Source organism: Brienomyrus brachyistius, chromosome 2 (genome assembly GCF_023856365.1).
Source record: "Brienomyrus brachyistius isolate T26 chromosome 2, BBRACH_0.4, whole genome shotgun sequence".
Classification (NCBI taxonomy): domain Eukaryota; kingdom Metazoa; phylum Chordata; class Actinopteri; order Osteoglossiformes; family Mormyridae; genus Brienomyrus; species Brienomyrus brachyistius.
In genome coordinates, this window is record NC_064534.1 from 18,301,299 (window position 1) to 18,323,881 (window position 22,583).

A 22,583-nucleotide genomic window follows, 5' to 3' on the forward strand; every position below is an offset into this window, starting at 1 on the left:
TATTTCCCATTACAAAAAACAATTCTAGCATGTATGGTGAAACTAACAGTAGATATTAAATCAAAATCTGACCTTTCAATAACAACAACAGCAGTAATAATAATAATAACAATACTAATAATAATAATAATAATAACAATAACAATAATAATAATAATAATAATAAAGGATGCACCTATTCCACATTTTCTGTCCCGATACCGATACTTGGGTTTTGGGTATCAGACAAGTACCGATCCGATACCAGTGTTTAATTAATAGGTTGTAGACTTTTGCCTCACTGTGACTGTGATCATTGTTTTATAAATGCAACATCAGGATTAACTTAAGCCTTAAATACATGCATGCGTTACATTTATCATGTGTGACTAACGCCTAATTCGAATCAAGGCCGTAAGTACGACGTAGCCACAGCCAGACGTGCACCTCCCCAGAAACGTGACTATATGTTCAGGCGATGTAGACCGCTTTTTTTTTTTTATAGGACTGAAGAAAGCGTACACCCAGGCGTACATATATTGGTGATTGATCCTGAAGCCTTGGTTATGTTTAACATTTAAATGTGGTTTAATTATTTAATGTTATACATAAACAACGCTTCAGTTTAAGTTTCTCTCGCTTCTCCAGAATTTGCCCTAAAGTTTGTTGTTGCGATTTCTCTATGGTGCGTATTTGGATATTTAATCAAATTGCTTGAAGTGATAAAAATATATGATGTGGGATTATATGGGTGATGCATGTCTTGGGAAAAATGCCAAGCAAGCATTTCTCAAGAAGCTAAACACTTCAGTGCTGCACTGCATTGGAGATGTGTTAAAGTAAGCAACCTGAGCCCTACATCTCATTGGTTTGCAAAAAAAGTAATTATTCCACAAAAAAAGTAAGCTGGGATATGTAGCAAGCTCAAATGCAGACATACTGTAAAAATATCTATCCCAGCATTTGCTGAACAACAAAGGAGATTACAGGGAGTACTTGGCAAATGGAAATAATTAATATGGTCCCGGTAACCAATCCAGCAGTTTGCAAGCAGAACCACACAACTGACTAGAATGTATGAGTAATTCATTCCCTTGAAGTACTGAAATAATTTGATATCCCACCATGCACATTTACCAATGTAGAGGCTGGACCTTGCTGAGAAATTGTGGGCATGAGGTCATGTGGGTCTCACATACAGTAATCTGTAATTAGTCATTGCAGCTCATTGTTGAAACCCATATATTTTCATAGGTATAATTTGATGCAAAATGGTATTCCAGAACACTGAACACTAAGGGATTTTGTTGACAGCTCTGTCCAATAAAAAACGTATGAAAAGTGAGTTTACATTGAGGTGAGAACAAAAAAGGAGATATTAGAAAATCCTGAGCATAAAATGCAACAAAAACTGGTCAGTGTGAAGCTCTGCACATTAGGACTCACAAGGCTGCTGAAATAACTCCTGAGACTGACAGTGATTTCACTGTGGGGCCCTTGAGCAAGGCCTTCAACCCCCCCTTGCTCCACCAACTGGCTAACTCTACTTTCGCAACTGTACTTCACTTTGGATATAAGAGTATGCTAAATAAAAATGTAAATGTAATGCAAAAAGCAATAAGGGTTACTTTTCAACATTGTCTCTTAAGCATTATCGCTAACAATGACCACTATTTGCAAGAATGAGTCAAAAGCACGTCCGCAAGTACAATTTTGCCAATTAATTGTGTGCACCCACTTTCACCAAGAAATTCAAATAAGTCACGTAAGAAGCATGGGTTTGGAAGGCAGATAACATCATTCTGATGAAAAACAGTTAGGCAGTCCGATAAAAATAACAAGGCTTATGGCAAACAATGCATGATTAAACTTCTTTATTACGCTACTTCATGAGGAGCTGAGCTGTGAAAAACATCAGCAGCCGAAAGAAAAAAACCTCTGTGCAAGTGCGCTAAGGAAAAATGTATTCTTAATAATACCTAATATATTACTATGAAATATATTATATTTTTAAACTGATTAATCAGGTTTTAGTACTAGGATGTGTTTCTGATGTTCTCCTTCCCTTTATCTTTAAATTTCTATGGCCACGCAGTCAATGAAGCATGTTTGTTCATTTCCTGCCTGTTAATTATCCAGTTACCACTAACAGACAATTAATCAATCAGGCCCATCAGAACACTGAGAAACCTACTCGGTGTTAAACAATGCAACAACAACATAAATATTTCTATGAAAACACGCACGTTGCTTAAGCTGCAGTCTATACACAACTGTAAAATCACTGTATGTGGAGGAAATTAGAAATTAAGCACATTTTTTTTTCAGAGGTGTGAGCACTATGGCAGTCACGAAGGGAAGTAGAAGTAGGCAATTCGTAAGTTTCTTTCTAATTAATTCTGGTAACTTTAAAACAATTTGCTAAACACGTCATTGTACACAGAGACAAGCAACTCGCATTATCTCAAAATCCAATGTTGCCCTGAGACAGCAATGTGGAACACAAAGCCTAATTAAACCCCACCAATGAATATATATGTGACTCGGCTGCCAAGCAGTAATTCAGAGTGCCTGAAGGGTCTACGAGGACAGAAAGAAAAAGGCTGACAGGCTTCATGATCATATTACTCTGATAAAATCTGGGCTCTAATTGTTACCATGGTTAAAAGGTAAGAAAAAAGAGCCACATAAATCTGAGACATATATTTTTCTTTTAATGCTTATAGCAGAGGGTACTCCACTTACACAATTTATTAGTATACTTTTCAGTAAACCTGATGCATATACCTGTTCAGCATACAATTCAGCAGCATACAGTTTAACAAATCAACTATTATACTGTCAGGCGTGAGACAGTTGAATCTCAGAATCCGTAATCAGCCAATGGATGTAACTGTGGGCAGCAGCCAGACTCACATTTAGATAAAAAAAATACCCAAGTTAGATTTCTCTTCCTTAGCTCTTAACAACCATACCCAAAACTACAGTAAAATGGGTTTTTTTACTATGCTGTCTGTCACTCATATGGATCTGGTGCCCAGACCGCAGGCACTTTAGTAAATCACCATTTTGCCTTGAGGACAGGAAGAAGAAACACACCAAAACGCATGACAGAAAGCCGAGATACGTAGACACCACATTAGCACCAGATTCATATTGGGCTGATTAAATGATGATTCTGTAAGACTTGTTTTCCATTTAGCTGGACATCTCAACCGACCTGTTCAGGTTAAGCAATTTGTACCAGAAGGGTCTGCTTGAGACCTGAAACAGAGCAGCTGTCCATGTCTTAAATCACTACTCTTCCAGCTGCCCTAAAAAGGACTGCATTGCCCGGAAAATGAAGCTGTGTGGCAGGCAAGGAAAATACCATTCTACAGTCCAAACTTCACCAACCTCCACACCTGCCGTCATATGACTCCTCCTGGAGATACTGTGATAAAGGGATTTGTTTCACCTTTCCATTGGAGAATATCACCTCAGCTGACTGTGGAATTCTAACAAATTAGTCTCTGGATCTCTATGTTGATACATTTCCCAGAGCAGCTTCCTGGGAGCATCAATCCTGTGTTACAGTGCAGCAGCACAGAAATGATTATACTGTAGAACAAGGTTCCTCTCAGACTGGCTTTCAGACTTGCTGGATGCATGTATTGCTCTTAACTCCAGACTATATCAGGTGTTCCACTTCAAAATATGAAAACCAAAAACCAAGCACTAATATGGGTACTGAAATGCCTTTAAATTTAAATAAGTTCCAACATAAGTATATGAGATTAGGTGTTGTAATTGTCATCTCCAGCAACATTGGTCAGAGATTTGGATCTTGTTGGTCATAGTGCAAAAAACAGTATAAAATAGAAAATAAATATGGAATAAATATCAGTTAAACATGAAATACTGAGACATGGACAAAAAGGAGATAAAAATACAATTATGCAAATGGGAGATGAATTTGAATGGATGTCAAATAAATAGATTTTGGTTACAATATTATGATACACGATTAAATACAGACGGAAAACCATCAACAATGTCCTCAGTTTCTGTGTGGATGTTACAGCTATCCAAGACATGTAAATTAACATTTTCAAAGCCATCACTCTGCTATTTCAGAATGATAATACACACAAGCATTGCAGGAAGTGTATAACAAAAAATGAAAGACTTTTAAGATGCAATCATCATGGACTGTTACTTTTTTCTGTATGGCGCTCTAACCCCCAAGGCCGCAGCTCAGCAACTCTAGTGCTACATTTAAAATATGCTCATGTCTAGGTCCTGCTTCATTATTTCTCCAAATGGCAGAGTAGGTAAATGAATTGCTGAGCCCCTGATCCCACTGGCTACTCTGTCAAGGGCAGGAATTCTATTAGCAGGCAGTTGGTGAGAAGCTTCCTTGCTTCACTGACCTAGGATCCCCAACACATAAATCAACATCCTATATGTTTTAATTACCAGCACATGAGACTAACCTAATGTGTTTAACATGAGAAAACTGACTAGAATCTGTATTTCTATCAATTCATACAACTTTTCTTCAGCTTTCTGTAACTCCTTAAATCCAAGAGATGGAGTATTACCCATGTAATACACGAGAATTGCCTAGTAACTGCTTAAGCTGAAAGTGCAGAACTCCCTAATGATAACTTTGGGGCATGCTTGGAGGCTCTTTTTGAACAGAGAGCACCATCTAGTGGGGCAAGAAAATACAGCAAATGGTTCATGAAGTATTGTTTTGGCTACCATTAGTTGTGTGTAATAAGCCACAGCCACCATGCCACTGGACATGCACACAGCACAAATACAATGAATTTCGGTACACGGAGGGGTTCTGAAGGCTACATTGCTTCAAAAAGCAAATGGAAGCCTGTCGGTTCCACTAATTCTCTCAAAATAACCAGTTCAAAGAACGATTTGTTCACGAATCAGACATCACTATAATTCACTTGGAAAGTAGTTTTTGCATGTAAGTAGTGTTTCTTGCCAAGACCTTGTGGTGTTTGTGTAGTGTTTTTCTCTCATACTGAAAACTGCGCAACTACAAATTCAATTGCATGTTGTATTGGACTTGGGTACTAACATGTCAATCGCTTTAGAACAGATTTAGAACAGATTGCAGGACTGACTACCAGTGTGTCACCCTTACAGGGCCTCTACAATTAGGTTCTGCATTAATACATTAATAAGAACTTCCAATGCCTTTACAAAACATGAAGCAATATTTCTTTCATTTTCTTCATTGATGGGAATAGACCAGGGTCGACAAGCTCATCAAAAGCTACTATATGCTACAGGAACATAGACTGAATTTTGAAGCCAGAGCCCCCTTTGGCTTCAATTTATCTTAGGGGTCAGCCATTTTCTAATGACTTGCCAAGTATCAGTTGTTGCTGAAATCTCAGCAGTGACCGTGATGACACTAATATGTGACAAGAGAGAAATCGAGAGATAACAAAAGTAGTCAATGTCCACCTTTCCACTTGCAGTGGAAAAGTGCAGAAGGATTCATACGTTCAGATAGAAGGACAGGATAAGTGTTACCTCAAAGCAATTCTCAAGGAAAAAAAGAAATAGCATAGCTATGTAAAAAAGCTGAAAAGTGTAGCCATCTGGGGGATTTTTATGTAGTTCACTATTTAAAATAGGGCTTGATAATTAATAGAATATAAATTTCAATTACGATTTTGGCTTCCAATGATTATCAAAACAAATGAATGGAGATAAAATGATTATTGTGCCGCATTTTGTTTCACCATGATGCTACCGGTTTTGTCTTTATCTTATAAATTCACTCCCTAATTCAAATGGTAACAAATGTACTCGTTGTATAACCAGATTTCATCTAATCCTCACAATGAGATTAAACAAAAATCTATACTATTTCACATTCATGCTGATTTTGGTGCTCAGTTTCACTAAGCAATAAATTAATCACAATACATTTTTCAAACCAAAATGATCGGTACCTTCTACAAAATATGATTTTCCTTATTCCTTTTTAATAATTGTAAGGTGAGAGGATTTTTTCTTTCTTTACATTTTTTTGCATGTCATGTTAAAAAGTTACACCACAGCTATTACAGTATTTGCCCTATCAAAAGCGTATTCCTCACTCATTTATACCGAGCGTAAGTGACTGAAGCACACAGCCGTATACAGGTAAAAATGGGTGAGCACACCGCTATCGCTTCAGCATGTATACAGGCTGCACTCTTCCTGATTGCAGCCACTGCAAAGCAGACACACTGGTTCATCCCCAGAAGCAGCTTCTCTGCTTGCCTCATATTAACAAAAGCAATTCAGAAAGCAGCAATGTGGACAATAACTGCATCACAAAATTGCTTTACAAATAACTGAATAACTGAAAGAATTTTAAAAGACTCAAACAAAAAGCATTTTAATGTACATCATTTATCGTGAGAGGTGTTACTATTCTGGATTTTTTATATTTGGTTGTTCACATGCACACAGGAATAGCTGAACTGTCTTCTAGCCCAAAAGATGTGACAAATATATAGTGACGGAAGAGGCTCACAAGAGGAGCTTCATCGTCACACCGGTAGAACCAGGCATAGGGGGAACACCGCCCGGCAGGGTTGGGAAGCGACAATTATTACTGCCAGCTGAAGACAATCAAGCAGGCTCTCCATGGAGCTTTCAAGAGCAATTCCGCACCAAGGACTATGTGCTAACTGACTGCGTGCACTGACAGCTGCTGGACCCCACTACTGCCCGCCTGCCTGGCTCACCCACGAGGCACTGTGTGAAGACACCACATCCCCTACAGACTGCTGAGCACCAAGGACAACGCACCTGGATTCCAAGGACTTAAGCTTTCTCCCACACTCTGTACGTTTACATGCACAGCCAAGTCGAGCTACGGTTGTAGCTCAACTACACCTTTTAATTGGACTGCTGTCTTTGTTCCAGTATACATGCACGAGAGGGGAATCGGTTTATTGAACGAAGTATGTTTGACTTTACAACAGTAGGTGGCGATATGGCTCCTTTCAGTTTGTTTGTATTTTTCCAGTTGACCTATTGCATCACAAATGTAAAAATGTATAAAATTAATAATAATGTATGCGTGTAAAAATGAAGTGACACAAGCTTTAATTGTGATCTAATCGGAAGAACATCAGGATGAAATAAAGTATTTTGTATAATATACTATGACAGGAGAGTACTGCAATATTTTTCAAATATTCCGATGTGATTTTTTTTGTATTAAAAATTTGGGGTATTTGTGAAACATATATTTCTCACGAACCGGTCTAGGAGTGATTTACTGTAAACAGCAAGGATGAAAATGATTACGACTGTCTCAGGGAATGCATGCAAAGCTCATACAGTACAAGAGTAGCAGAGGTAAACTTTGATTATTTTTTAAACATATACTACATAATATTGAAAAGGACTAATCATTAAAATTGCAAAACTTGCTTGGTTTTTTCTACGGAAGCGTATTACGACATAAAAAATATTCTCACTATCACGATATAACAGGAAAATATTACATCATAATGTGAAAACATCACGTTATAAAGACAAATTGTATTAAGTTATAAAGTGACGTTTTCACATTAAAACGACAAATTGTATCATGTTATAACGTGATTTTTTTCACGTTAAAAACGTGATACTATTTCACATAATTACATAATAATGTATAATATGATATTTTCATGTTAAAACATGATGTTTTCACGTTATCACATGATACGATGTTGTTTTAGCGTGATGTTCGAGAATTTTTTTTTTTTTATTATGTCATGGCAGTAATATGCTTCTGTATTTTTCCCTATGACAGAATAAAAATGTTTTGGCGAGACTTAAACTCCCTGCGCTATTATATTCATACTAAACTTTAGGTAAGAAAAAGCCTGATCTTAATCGAGGTGACTAGCAATGTAAGAATTTGATGTGCATAATATGCAATATTGGTATTAATATCACACATCTTCCAGTCCTACTACAGCCATTTTTTGAAATCGGTACAAAATACCTCACCTCATGTTGTAATGTCATTCGGCGCGGGTACCGGATTTTACCCCAGTGGAAAACCAACACCTTGAAGTACCGTACTTTTGGTACCTGCTTGAAATATCAAAAGTACACTACCTGGTGCAGTGTAAAACCACTTTTTAGTTGAGCGGTGAATTGGGCAGCTTTACAGTGCTGTACATTTCGGACGAGAATTCTTCTGTAACTTCCAGGTCAAAGCCCAGGAGGGTGGGAGACTGTGGGACATGTGCAGAGTACCTAGGCCAGTTTGAGTCCGACTGAGCGTATACATGCTGGAGTAAATCGACTTCTAATTGCATTATCTGCATTTCTTAGTCTGACTACCGGAAATTCAATTTAGTATGATTTCAGTTGGACCAACATGTTCACATGCCCCTTAAAAGTTCAGTTTTAGTCTTACGCATGCAATACAGTAATTCGATTTTCTTTGTGTGCATGTAAACGTACTGACTGTAAATATATGCACAATTCAATGGCTTCTATTCTGTCCTATAATTAGAACAGACATACAATAGTCCTATTCTGTCTATAATTCTCCATCAACTATTATCCACTTTACATGACCTTTTTGTAATTTGTCATCTATTCTTTGCCATTTTAATTGACCACATGCATTTAAAGAAATATTTCTTTCTTAATGTTTGAAACAAAAAAAGGCTTAAGCCTCCTAATTCTATTTAAGTAAATATTTAGTGTTTATCCGTCTGGAAAATGAACTTGCCATTGCATCCATTCTTCCTCTGGGCGTGTTACTCATATTTCCTCCATACAGAAAACTCAACAATAGTGATTTGTTATCTGACAAAGGCTTTCTTTTTATTGCAATTGCCTAAGTGTTATTGGACTATAATATTTAATTGAAGCAGAGAGGAAATGGTAGATGGAAGTATTTTTCCACTATTTAGAGTGAGTGTCAAACGTTCATGCAAAATGATGAAGAGCGTGCAGACTACTTGTCAGGGTCAGCTCCTGTTCCACTCCTGGTCATCCTGTCCCTTGTGTTGTCAGTCTTTGTGTCTTGCTCTGCTCCCTGTCAGCCGCATGGTTCAACGCATTGAACATGCGGCTGCCTGTGATCCCCCTTCCTTACGTTTGAATCCCGCCTCCTCTGTTTTTGTGGATTTTGTTCCCTAGTGTTTCACTGTATGAGTTTTTCTAGTTCCTGTGTCTTGTGATTTGTATTTGGTTTTGGTTTCACTCTTTGTGCCCATGCTTGTGTACCTACCTGTCTGTTATTCCCCAGTCTTAGTTTCGGTTTCCCTGTTTCCTTGGTTAGTTCTTAGTTTCCCTGTTCAGTTCCCTGAGTTAATTAATTAGTTTTACTTGTTGCCCATTCTTGTGCCTGACCTTGTGTGCTTTCCTGATTGCTCCTTGTCCTGCACCTTCCCCTATTGGTTAATTGTCTGTTGCACTCCTGCTTGTCATTACCCCGTTCGGTTTTTATATTTAAGTTCCTGCCTGAATTAAAGTTCCTATTTGTTCATTGTTTGTGATGGTTTGTGTTTGTTGCCTACTGCCTACCCCCTACCCCCTTTGTAAATTTAGTCTTTGTTTATCCCCTTTCGTTTTTTTGACCCCTTGTGGTCCTTTTGTAGTGTTCTTAGTTTTCTGTTTTGTTTAATAAATCCCCATTTGTCCCGTGAGCCACCAGTGGGTCGTCCATTTCTGTTCCAACCTGCACTATGCCTCGTCCCCGCTCCAAACCCGCGAGGATTCCTGACACTATTGTTTTGCGTGAATATAATTAAAGAGCTTATGGTAACAACAGAAAACAGCACTAGATGAGCTTCAAAGAGATCTATACTGAATTCCATAAGCCAGTCAGATGCTGTGGCATTTGCATGCAAAGCTCTGACAGATTTTCCACCTGCTTAATGACTTATTTGGCTTTACGAGCATGATGAACTGGTACACTAACCAAAAATTGTGAGCAAAACTGAATTCATTTCCCCCCAAACAGCTCTGTCTGCAGAACAAATTAACATATTTGACAAATTCATGTTTTTTTCACACCCAGTAACATATTGCATAGATTATAGTTTTTATCTTGTTTGCACAGCAAGAACAAACCTAAGGCCCTTAAAGCAGAACATAAAGTTGTTTTTTGAAGTAGAAATAAAAGTGGAAGGAAAAAGTAAACATACATTTAAAAGCATTTACTCATGGTTCATCTACCTTTAAAATATGAAACTGTTAAAGCCTTCTTTCACGAATTTAGCTACTGTACAGTACATTCTGACTAATCGAGCTTTATACACAGTATGCATACCAACAACATTTCATAACTGATTAAATTTGATTTGACAATATGGAATCTAACATATAATCTTACTGTTTCATTAATCTTTATGGGTAGTGTGAAACATCTCTGTTTCATCATGTACGGTGGAAATCAGCCCCATTTTTTGTTAGTATATATCCTGCAAAAACACCTAAAGGACAATGATGTCTAGCAGTAACCCAGCACAACTGTGACTTCTACCTGTCTGTCCGTCTGCATGCTTGCCGGTGTACCAACCTCCTCACTTTAAATTAGAAGTATAAAATTTATAATTGTGCAGTCTGAGAAGCCTCTAAGAAGCCTGGTAAAATACAGTGATTTACAGCTGTGAGTTGGACCCTAGTTTTTCAGCTGACTTTCAGTTAAGCTAACTTTGCAATAGTCGACATTGCAAATAAATGAAAAACTTACCATGATCACCATGTGATCCACTCTTTCATTAATCAAGTGACCTTCAGGGTCATGACAATCACGGCATGCACTGTTATAAACTGTCGCTTTAAGAAATTACCCAGTGCTCTTGACAGAGTCTTATGATAGATGAAGGGTATGAAGAAGAAGACACAGTTGTCCATGGAATCTCATGCACTGCTCTTGCTTGGTAAGTAAACAATTTGTCATTTATTGTTCCATGCTTTGACATTTAGGTTTTTACAGCAGTAATTCGGAGTCTATTACAGCAAGATTAGGACAGAAAGAAACGTGTTTCCTTGACAGGATGGCAGGTAATCATCCTCAGAATGCACACTGTATTGCCAACTGTGACACAGAAGTAGTGATTGCTGACACTAGGCAGATAAAAACAAGCGCGAGTCCTGTTTGCTAACAGCTTGTGGATGTTAATTTAGATGTCTGAGCATCATTGTGGATCTCTTTACAGCTAAAAGCAAAAACTACATACATTACAGATATTTTATTTACCTTTTGTAAGGTTAGTATACTGTTAGTGAATAACTTGATTCTTTACGTCTGTTGCAATCCTAAATTATGATAAGCTTTCACTATTGCAAAACGTTTTTACAGTTTTCCCCCAGCCATCTGAATGCAGCGCATGCTTATGAAACCTTCCCCAGCTGAAATAGTGGAAATCAAAGAAGCGGTTACCGCTAATTTATAAGGGAAATATTTTTCAGTGTTCCCAGATTAACAAAATTAACCTACCAAATCATATCAAATAATACATAACACCTAATACACCACTAACATGTACTAAAAGCAGTAATGATATGATAAATGCACAGCCTGTATGAGGCAGAAGCAATACATATACAGCCTAGTTTCATTTACCAGAATCAATGCATCATGCACCCCTTAAGGACAGGGATACGTTCTGAGAAATGGGTTGTTTGGTTTGTCGAGAGAACATCATACTTACACTCACTATACACCTAGGCTATATGGTATAGCTTAAATAACGATAAAAATGGAGTTTAATAAATACATATAACAGTAACGTAGTTTTTTATTATCATTAACAAGTGTCATATGCTGTACATAACTGTATGTGCTATACTTTCATAGTGTATGATTGACAATGCAGTAGTTTGTTTACTCCAATAACACCACGATTGCTTGAGTAACACATTGTGCTATGCTATGACTTTACAAAGGCTATGACGTCACTAGGCAGTAGGAATTTTTCAGCTCCACTGAAATCATATATGAGGTCCGTCATTGACCAAGACTTTATGAGGCCCTTGGTAAAGCAAATGCTAAACTCCATTTTCACCTTTCTTCTTTTTCTGTAAAAGTGAAAAGTATTTTTTATTTTTTGATTAGCTATTGCAGGTGTTTCGTAAAAGCCAAGGTGTAAAGCAAACGTTCCTAAAGAGGGGGATACTTGTGTTATGACAACATTTCTCTTTGATGTCTTAGCCAATCCACTGCAATTGCCTGCATAATCAGTGGTGGACAAAAATATCTTATTCATATTTTTTTATTTGTACTTGTCTGCATGCTTGCTTGCCCATCAGCTTCTTTTTGTGCAGTTTCAAAATGCAGCAGGACTTCTGATATTCCCACAAGTCCATCAATGGACAGGCACCCATTTCCATCAAAAGGCCTCTCAGGACCTATGTTCCTTCTCGCCCCCTTTGGTTAGCAAACCAATGTTGCTTGGAGCTCCATCCACCATATGAGAAGTGTCACTCCAAACGGTTATCTTGTTTGGTTCCCAGATGGTGGAAATCAGACTCCTTCTGTACCTTCAAGAAACTCCGCAAGACCCATCTAATCCATAAATTTTATATATATTTTTTTATTATTTTCTTTCTTCCCAAGCTAATTACTACAACTCAAATCTGGCAAGACTTAAATATTAATATTTTTTTTTGGTGAATATAATCCAACTTTAAATCTGCTTATACACTGCAGTGATAATCTCCACAATTCTGAATGTGGACAAAGGTTTAGTAATTAAATATATTTCTACAAGCTTATATGCCTGTTACTTTCCTACTGTATGTTACTGCATTTTGATTGTTGTTATTGCATATGATTCAACATAAATGCTGCTAAATGATTAGGAAGTATAGATTCAAGATCCTATAATGAAACACACATCCAGCAATGAAAGCATTTGGCATTAAGTTCACACTTGAAGCATGCATGTTAATCTCATCAATGATGACTTCACTGATGTCGTTTTAGTTTGGGTAGGGTTCAGGGTCATTAAACTAGCGGAGAAGGACAGTACTTATACGGTGAAGCAGAGGATATCTCTGCTATCAGTGCAGTTCTTTCTCCCCTCCCCCACTTCTTCTCTAAATAGTCATTAGAGGCGCCCAAGGGATGGGAAATTGAGAGAGGAGGAAAGATATGTGACAAGCTTCTGTCTTCAGGGCCCGGTATATAACATGTGTCTCTAACGTAAAAATAAATGTATATTTAATAAGCCAGTTAAAAAGGGCCTTTGGCTAAAGGAGCACTGAGTAATACATTTCCCATTTACAAACCAATACAGGAATTTAAATTCCTGAGAACAATCCACTTAATTACACGCTAACATTAGAAAATTCTTTCATCGTCATACGTATTCATGTGTGCTTGCCTTCTTGCAGTGTGTATAACAGGCCATGGATAAATGCAGCCATAAGTTTGTGCTGAAATATAAGCAATGAAACCGAGTTTTAATTAAAGTATACAAATTACAAGCTTTATAGGGAGACACTCAATATTCACTCCACAGCTCTCTAGGAGAAGATGTTGCTAGATTTTTTTGTGTCATTAAGATTTTTGCGTCATTAATGCCTCTGCTAGTTCCATAAATAAGTAAACTAATTAGTCATGCACCCTCTACATCTAACACATCGTGCAACTTCATTTCCGATGCTACAGGCACAATAAATATGCTCGTTTTCATTATTTATTAAGTATCCTTGATTGAGCTACTGAATGAATGAATTGCATGTGTTTATCAATAAAACGGTACGACTGCAAAATTGTTATAAGTATTTGTTTAAATAAACATATTCTTTTTATAGTCAGAAAACAAAAATCAATAAATATGAACGCTGGGGTAATTCATTAAGAGTTCAGCTGGAACAGAATCTATCAATTCACAAATTGCTGCCAAGACAAGCACAGATTAAGATGGCTCCTTCTTTCTTCATAACGCTTTAATAGCTGCTACAAACGCCATTTGTGCTTATATCAAATGTGCATCTGTAATAACACAAATGAACCAAAGGACTACGACTTGTACGTGACGCAACCGCTAACTGCACACACGAGCAGTTTCATTTAATTTGTCTAAATATAAGGGCCCTAATATTTGATTTAATATGTGATATTCTACGGTAATTAAGTTTTACACCATATGAGTACATGAGTATATGTATGGGACACAGCTGTTTTTGAAGCCAATGTAAAGATTCAGATACAAAAGGGGATGGCAGGATTTAAAACAGGTGAGTAAAGGGCAGGAGGTTGGGTGGTAGGTGACCTCACCATGACAGAGACGTGCAGCAGGTGTGCATGCTCGTGCAGGACGTGGGCCGGCTCGCGCTCCGTGGGCTCCGTGACCTGGGCCAGCTGCTCGGCGCCGCTGAGGGACACGTGAAAATACAGCGTCCCATTGTCCAGCCACCGTTGCTTCCAGTGGACGAGCGAGACCTCGATACCGGTGCCTGACATCTCTGCAGAAACAGAAGAGAAAGAGCCAGATGAGTGCGGTGCTGCCAGGAATTTATAGATTACTAATATCTATAAAAGCATAAAAAGGAGGTTAGAAGAATGACCAGGGATTCCCCTTTGGCATATAATTCATAGTCTCCAAAACCAGAGGAGGAGATTTCAGGTCCAAGAGAGTACAAATCCAGACCAAGGTTTTGTTTCAACCAACCAGCTGAGTACTCTGTCACTGTGTCTCTTTATACTCAACTGGTTGGTTGAAACAAAATCTTGGTCTGGATTCGTACTCTCTGGACCTGAAATCTCCACCTTTGTCCAATACTCTCTCCCAACAAATCCCAAATAAAGAAGTCAACAGAACTAAAAAAGAACTAATTAAAAATAATAATAAGGAAAAAACTCCTGCAGACAGGAGTAGCAGCTCGGCTCAGCTTGCCTTGCTCAGCTCGCCTTGCTTAGCCCACACATCCCTCCAGCAGAGTGTGGTGTGTCCCCAGAGTTCCTGAGTAAGACTGTGCCCAGAGCTGTATGAAAGAACAGCTAGCAGGAACCAGAGGAATAGGAACCCTTACAACACTCTTGCTGAAGCTTTAATAACTAACTACATATATCAGCAAATAATTCAGACAGGAAATCATTCTATTTATTCCATTGTAAATACCGGCACGGTTTGCTTTTAGATGTTTATATTTTTCTTGTGTTCATTTCTTCAAAGATGTTGATCAAAAGATCAATGAAGATCAACTTTCATTTAAAATATCAAGTAATGATGCATTTTCAATAATAAGTTAAAAAAATAATAATGTGTGAGATGTTAAAAGCACCATCCATCCATCCATCCATTTTCCAAATTGGTCACGGGGGGTCCGGTGCCTATCCTGGAAGCTATGGGCATGAGGCAGGGAACAACCCAGGATAGGGGGCCAGCCCATCGCAGAGCACACTCACACACCATTCACCCACACATACTATATGGGCAATTTAGCAACTCCAATCAGCCTCAGCATGTTTTTGGACTGTGGGGGGGAAACCAGACTACTCGGAGGAAACCCACGACGACATGAGGAGAACATGCAAACTCCACACATGTGACCCAGGCAGAGACTCGAACCCGGGTACCAGAGGTGTAAGGCAACAGTGCTAACCATTGCACCACCATGCCGCCCCCATTAAAAGCACCTTCCAGAAATTCAACATCTGCAGCATGTGCTTGTCACTCGATACATGATTTGTTGCAGTTAAATTTAAAAACCTAGAAGGGGTCTGAAAGGAAATGAATACCTGTCCTGTAGGAAGGAGACCCCGATTTAATTTAGAAACATACAAAAAATTACCCTGTAATCTGTGAAAAATGAACACTAATAAAATTAATTTAAAAGACCGTCCAAGTAATTTATTCTGTATTTAACTATCTGTGTATTGTTTTAAATACCAGCTTTGTTAAATGTTGAGTCTTTTTTTCCAAACGTATGAAATGCTTTTTGCATAAGAATACCTATTATTTTATCAATCACATTATAACTCAGTATTAAATGTACATTCCAGCTGGACAATTTCTTTTCCAGAATCTTTTTCTAATTGCAGCCTTTAACTGAACAAGGCATACAGCATTTAAAGCCTGCGAAACTCAGAACTTCAGGTAGACATTTGGTTTATTTGCAGCTTCTCTGAGCTGAAAATTGAACCAGTCACTTAGAAAATAAGGGCAGAAGGTACTCTGTCACCTAATGGCCCTTCACAGCATTGTGGATGACTCTTCGCTGTGTTAGCAAACACACTGAAGTGTTTATTTGCACAAAAAAACAAAAGATAAAAGGTCCTGTGGTTCATAGCCAAATCTTAGCTTTTGGAGAGATGTATAGTAGAGGAAAGGTTATGTCTTGAGCCAATTACTGATGAATCCAATGTGTGCGTGTAACTGCACAAATCATGCACACAGAGAAAGGTAAGGATCGGCTGGGCCTTTAGTCTCTTTGAACGTTCTTAGCTCTTTTGGAAAGTGATGACACCTACACAGCAGTGGCACTGCAGCATTCATCAATGCAAGCAGAGGCAAAACCTCAAGCCATGTCTGCAATTCATTAGAAAAAAAAATACCATTAAGAGAACAGCAACTCAGTGGGGAAACCCAGAGGAGCAGAGAGCCCACATCCAGCTGAGAATAATGCAGAATTCTGGGCCTGATGATGGGGCTCTCAGCAGGGAGAATGGCACTGCGCCCTCAGGTATCGCCATGACAACCGCCATCATGGTCAGTCTGACCGTAATTGTGCATTACAAAGGTAGAGGAGATACTGATTAAGAAAATCCCCATTTATTAAACAATAATTAGGCAATGCACCCAAACCTGCACTTCCTGTTGGAACTTCAACACAGGTGAATGAATTCTTACTTATTATTTAAACAGAATTTCAAACAAATTAGGTTAAAAGTGGAAAAAATGTTTTACAAGCAGAATGTCATATTTATAATGTTATTCATGTGCTGTTTCTTCCATTTATCAATTTATACTTATCTGTATACATTATTTTCCTCTACATACTTCTGAAATTATATACTCATAAAGAAAGGATATATTCCAGCATGACACCCAGCATTTAAAATAATACATGGGTTTCGTGTACCTGTGAGCAAGTACTGGTCTTACGAAAGGCCTTTCAGGTCTGAGGGGAACTTTATTTAACCATCAAAATTATCATCAATTGACTGAAGGTTACAGTATTGACTACCTGTATTTATAATTGGCTAAAAGCTTATTCATACACAGCCAGACATTGATTAAGCACAAATAGTTCTGTAGCATCTTGAGTTTTCATTACTGAACTTACACTATTGATGTGCACATGTGCACACTTGTGCTTCCATTGCAATGTAATTCCATGAATTTCGGTTATAAGGCATTCTTTAAAAAACAAATGACACCAAATGAGCAGATTATGCTTTCAAGCTAATCACGTACTGTAGCACATTTTTCTCAAAAAAGTGTATAATCATCCAATGCTATTAATCACTCATATATAAAGTATGACAAACAATGGACTATCAGTTCAGTATGCATTATATTGTTGTTTTTATGGACAGCTTTTTTTTTTCTCCTTACCCTCCACCCGGGGCTATTATATTCATAACCTGATATTCATAACTTGTCGGCAGGTTTCTAAAGGAGATAATGCAGATACATTGTTATCAGTTGCCTTCAAACATCCTTAGCTGTGTCCCAGCTGGCCAGGTGCTTGCTTTGTAAATCTATGGGGTGCTCTCGCCTTCGCTTTGAGGCATAAGAAATGCAAATATACTGAGGAAAAGAGTAGTTCTATAGTTCACAAAACAGTCTCAAGGTGATTAATGCTGCACGTTTTCAGAAACACTGGACTAGGTGCAAATAGTTAAACGGCACAGTAACAAGCTTGGCTCTCCTTGATTAAAACTGTCACCATGAAGACCCCTTGCGCCTGCCTCTATGCAGGGGCGACGGCTGGGCCACACTCACCTGCTAAAGCTTGGCACAGCAGGGCTCTCCATTTCATCATATTATTGCCAAGCAGCAGGCATAATCTCCGTGTTAATAAGTCACTACGGTACCTGTACGTTTATGAAAAAATGTTTCTTTATTTTCCAACATGGATAAAAACAAAACTGTTGATCCAGAAACAAATAAAAAGGCACATTAATCAAATCACTAATGCGTTGATGCAGTCCTCCAACCCCCACCTGCTTATCCAATTACCTCTGTAATAATCAGGAGCTAAGCGCCGACACCACAGCGAATTAGACAAGGTGCAGGAGTCCATGGCGGGGCATTCATACGTAAACCCGAACTCAGTAACTTGCATCTGGAATTTAGCCGGGAATGAAGCAAATTGTACAATATGGCATCCAACAGCATCCCCATTGTTAAATATCATTCTTCATCGCATTTTCACTGGCAAATAAATAAAGAAATACACAGGAAATTAACACAACACTGATTCATAATTACACACAAAGGGAATAGGTGGCTCTGAAAAGTCTATTAAGAGATTGGCAATTAACACACGAAAACCAAAAAGAATTATGACTGATGATAATTGTTCTGCCAGAACTCTCTAGTATAATATGAGGTTGGTACATACTTGTACCAATCGTGTGACTGTAATGAGACTGGATCAGCACTGTAACGGTCTCATTTTCGCCCCAGAATGAGTCACTGCAGGACCTCACCATTAAGCCATAAGTACTTTCTCCATAAAAATTTCATGTTCTACTGTGAGGAATTACTTGAAAATGATGTAATGCCAATGGACATGAACTTTGACTCCACATTGCGATGAGCATATTAGCATCTAACTACAGCACATATGTAATTCCTAATGAAATGCAGAAATAAGCTACAATTGATATATATATGTATATATATATATAATGGTCATGTTGTGTGGGTCTAGGTTTTAGCTTTTTCATATTCAGCTGATGTTTGTTGTTGGGACAAGGACAGCTGGGAAGATTTTTAAGATTAAAGATTTTTATAATATAGCATGTAATAAAATAGTAATTAGAGCAGTCATTGTAGGATTGGCGTCATGATGAATTTTACGGATTACCAGGGTCTCACCAAATATATATTCATGTGCAATAATATAAAAGCATTAGTTAAATACCTCATCAGCATTAAAATGCTGAAGAGCATGTCCTCATAAAACAGAATGTGTGTTTATCCTGTAGTCCTGCAGTTCAGCATATTCTAAACACAGGGAATAGACCCACAACGGACTGCACACGCCTGCCTTTCTGCACTGTAGTTTTGTTATTAGTCCATATCTCACAGGGGATGATCTGTGTAGCTGCCAACAGCCAAGGTGACTCTGGTTTTACATCATATTATCAATTCTCTGACCTTACACAGTTTCTGAGGAATAGTGTCAGCATTACATCCCCAACTTGCTACAGTATAGAATTTAATGCATTCGACTGAGGGAAAAAAAAAAACAATTCCTTTGTAATTAAGGTGTAATTCAATAAATTGTTTGTCTATAGCTATTGAAGATAAGGTGGCATGCAGCCAAAGAAGATTAATATCTTGGTAGTGACATATCAGGATAATCAATTTTCTTATCTCTGAAGTGCATTATTTTGTACAATGCTAAGATCCCATTAATGAAGCTAGTCAGACTGATATACATTTCATTTTGAACAAAATTGCCCTTGTAGCAATAACGGCTGCTTTGCACATTAAATGGGCATAAGGAATTCAATATATAGCATCCTTAAAACATTCTCAGGCTTGTTCTGAGATGCATAGCAGAAAGTGGACTGTGAATTGCATTTACCAGTAAAACAAAAGGCATGGTGGCTTAACTAATTTCTTTTTACATGCAATCAACAGAGAAATGAGACCCTGAACTCATAATATGACCATTAACTCAAAATATCATGCATCAGGGGCATGGTAAACATTTTAAAGGTTGTCTGTCTGTCACCAAAGTAGCTAAAGAACCCAATGTCAGTCTACAGTGCTCATAAATGAAGTGAAAGATATTGATTTCAGTGTAGCATCACTTAGGAAGAATGGCCAATTTGTGTTATTCACCAAGGAATCAGAATACACTGTTGCTATAATGAAATTCTGAGTGTGTTCAAGTAAATGACACTATGGGTGCCCATTGGCTCGATACAAATGGAGCTGCAGATGCTCTCTCACATAATTTCCCATCCATCGGGAGTTTTGGAATCCATCAGTGTATTATCACATCGCAACTGACGATGACTGGAGCGCCTGTCACTTCTTCATCAAGCTGGGTAGGCCAGGAGAGGACAGGCAGTGCCTTGCACCCCCCCCTCCCCCCACCCACCCCACTCAGGATCACAACTGTCACACACCACTGGTCATATTCGGGGATATAAAGTGCCCACTGATGGACTAAAAATAGATGCCCAATCGCCACGTCTGTCCAGAAATCCCTGGCAGCAGGTAAGCCTCTCTCTTAATTTACCAACAGCATGCCCAGGTGCCCTCTCCTGCTTCCCAGCGCTACATGAAACAACTGATTAGACCAATATCAAGGCACAAATTCTAAAAACACTGCAGCCCGCATTTCTGTGAAGTTTTACATATTTCCATAAAAGTAAACAGATCGTTGGATTTGCTTGTTAATAAGAACAAAAATACGTAATGAGAATAATACACTATAATGGAAGTTATGGAATGAGCAAAAAAAAAAATTAAAATGGACAACTGCAGGACATCTGAGGACCCTCAAAATGAGCTAGAGAGGTCGAGTCTGACCACTGCCACCAGGAGTCTCACCAGGAGAACTGACATGAGGATGAGGATAATAATGATGATGATGATGACGATTATTAGAAGATGCAAACACCTTGCAGTTTCAAACTTCACTGTGACAAACCTCCATATCCCTAACTGAAGAGGGACTTTTATTTATAGCTGTGGAAAATTTAAGCCAAGAAGAAAGTGAATACAGAAAACCCGGGTGCGGCCCAGTCAGAATCCATCCATCCATCCATCCATACCTTGAGAAACCCACAGTAGTGTAAAAAATCCTAACTGTTTGTGAACCTGGATTTTTTTTTTTAATTCAAACTGTATATTTTCACTCGCTGTACATAATTGAATCGGAAGCTGCACTTTTCAGATAGCTTTACGCTATGCTGTTATCTTTTCTTAAAACATTCATATACAGCCAAGCCCCCATGTAAAGCTATTTTTTCTGAGCAGAAGCATCCCAGTAGCCATCAGATGAGAATATTCTCAGATATTCAATAAGTAAGGCAGAGTTTAATTTTTCAAACATACATTAAAAAGATTTGCTGGAGATACGACAGCCATGAACCATAAATCATCCAAAAGGAATTGCAGCTATGATACTCAACAAAGCATCCAATATACCTTTACTGATCTATGATGGCCTATGACTTGAGTCATTATTGATGATTGCAAGTGTTAAATTTCAAAGAACGCATTTTTTTGACAATGACAAGGAACACAGCTGAGGATATTACATCACTATCATCTCTAGGCATAGATAATTCCTGTGTTTGCCGTGCTGCCTATTCGTAAACAAATTTTAACTAACGCTGCAAGTAAGTTGACATCAAGTGACAGTACATTGATGTCCTTCTTTGTTATTTTATATGTAAATGCTTCATCCCAGGTATTCTGTCATGTTCGCTCTGTCATCTAGGCTTGGCTATTTATTCCTGCCTGCCAGAGTACTGACAGAGGTTATGTGCTCCTCTAATTCACATTTGTCCAAGCTTGTTCTTTCCACACTGTGAATCAACTGGCACAGAGTGGGATGGCTAAGCAGTAATTTGAGCAGTGAAATGATCCTCCCCACTGGCAACCAGTAACTCACAGGCACTGGGCACAGCATAAAAGCCAAGTATAAGGCGGGCTGAGACAACCCCCACTGGTGGACAGAAGCCAGTTCGCCTGCCTCTATGGGTACCTGGTCGCAAATGCTCAGTACTTCAATCTAGCTTGTAAAACATATCTGAGCTGTAGGACTGCACACCTAGAAAGGCAGTGAGGACATAGCCCATTTATAGTGTAATCAGCCTACCCTAAGCTGTGAACATTTATTTAAACACTATAATAGATGGGTAGATAAGAAGAAGAAAGCAAAAGCCGTTTGAAATGCTTTTTAAATACTGTTTTTGCAGATGCTGGTCTTATAAAAAAGCTTGTGACAGTACATAATAAACTGTACTGTAAAAGCACGGTGCAACACAATAATAATAGCATGATTAATATAAACATTGCATTTTATGCACATGCAACAGTCACATGGCAAGGACCATAATATTCAGCTGGGCCAAGACAGTCAATGTCAAAACGTTTTTATTCTATCACAGAAAACAAAACTTAACAAGCTTAGAGATTTTAATTATAGTACCTTTTCAAGATTGTCTAGTATTAGTTAAAACAAAAATAACGCCAGTAATATAAAAAAAGCGCTGGATGATTTAGGAGTCGCTAGCTTGGGCTATTTTGTACACCTGCTACAGGCTACAGCTTGTGATTTAGGGGTGACGGCTACCGCAATGATGTGTAAGTGACGCTGCTGCCAGTGGAAGGAAAATTGTGGGGCATCTTAAGCATTCGCCAGTTGCATATACTCACTTAGATATTCATGTTGAACTGCAAATCCTCAAAAAATGCTTATAA

The 22,583-nt window shown here is 38.3% G+C and overlaps 2 protein-coding genes across 3 annotated transcripts in view; one reads left to right on the plus strand and one right to left on the minus strand.

Annotated features, from left to right (window-relative positions):
- Positions 1–22,583, minus strand: part of LOC125716036 (astrotactin-2-like) — a 228,358-nt gene that overhangs the window by 175,691 nt on the left and 30,084 nt on the right. For both annotated transcript variants that reach the window (XM_048988276.1, XM_048988269.1), the window contains exon 2: positions 14,237–14,424. In XM_048988276.1, coding sequence (XP_048844233.1) covers positions 14,237–14,424 — 188 coding nt within the window. The remainder of the gene's footprint in view (positions 1–14,236; positions 14,425–22,583) is intronic.
- Positions 1–22,583, plus strand: part of LOC125716164 (basic proline-rich protein-like) — a 386,857-nt gene that overhangs the window by 112,861 nt on the left and 251,413 nt on the right. The window lies entirely within an intron of this gene.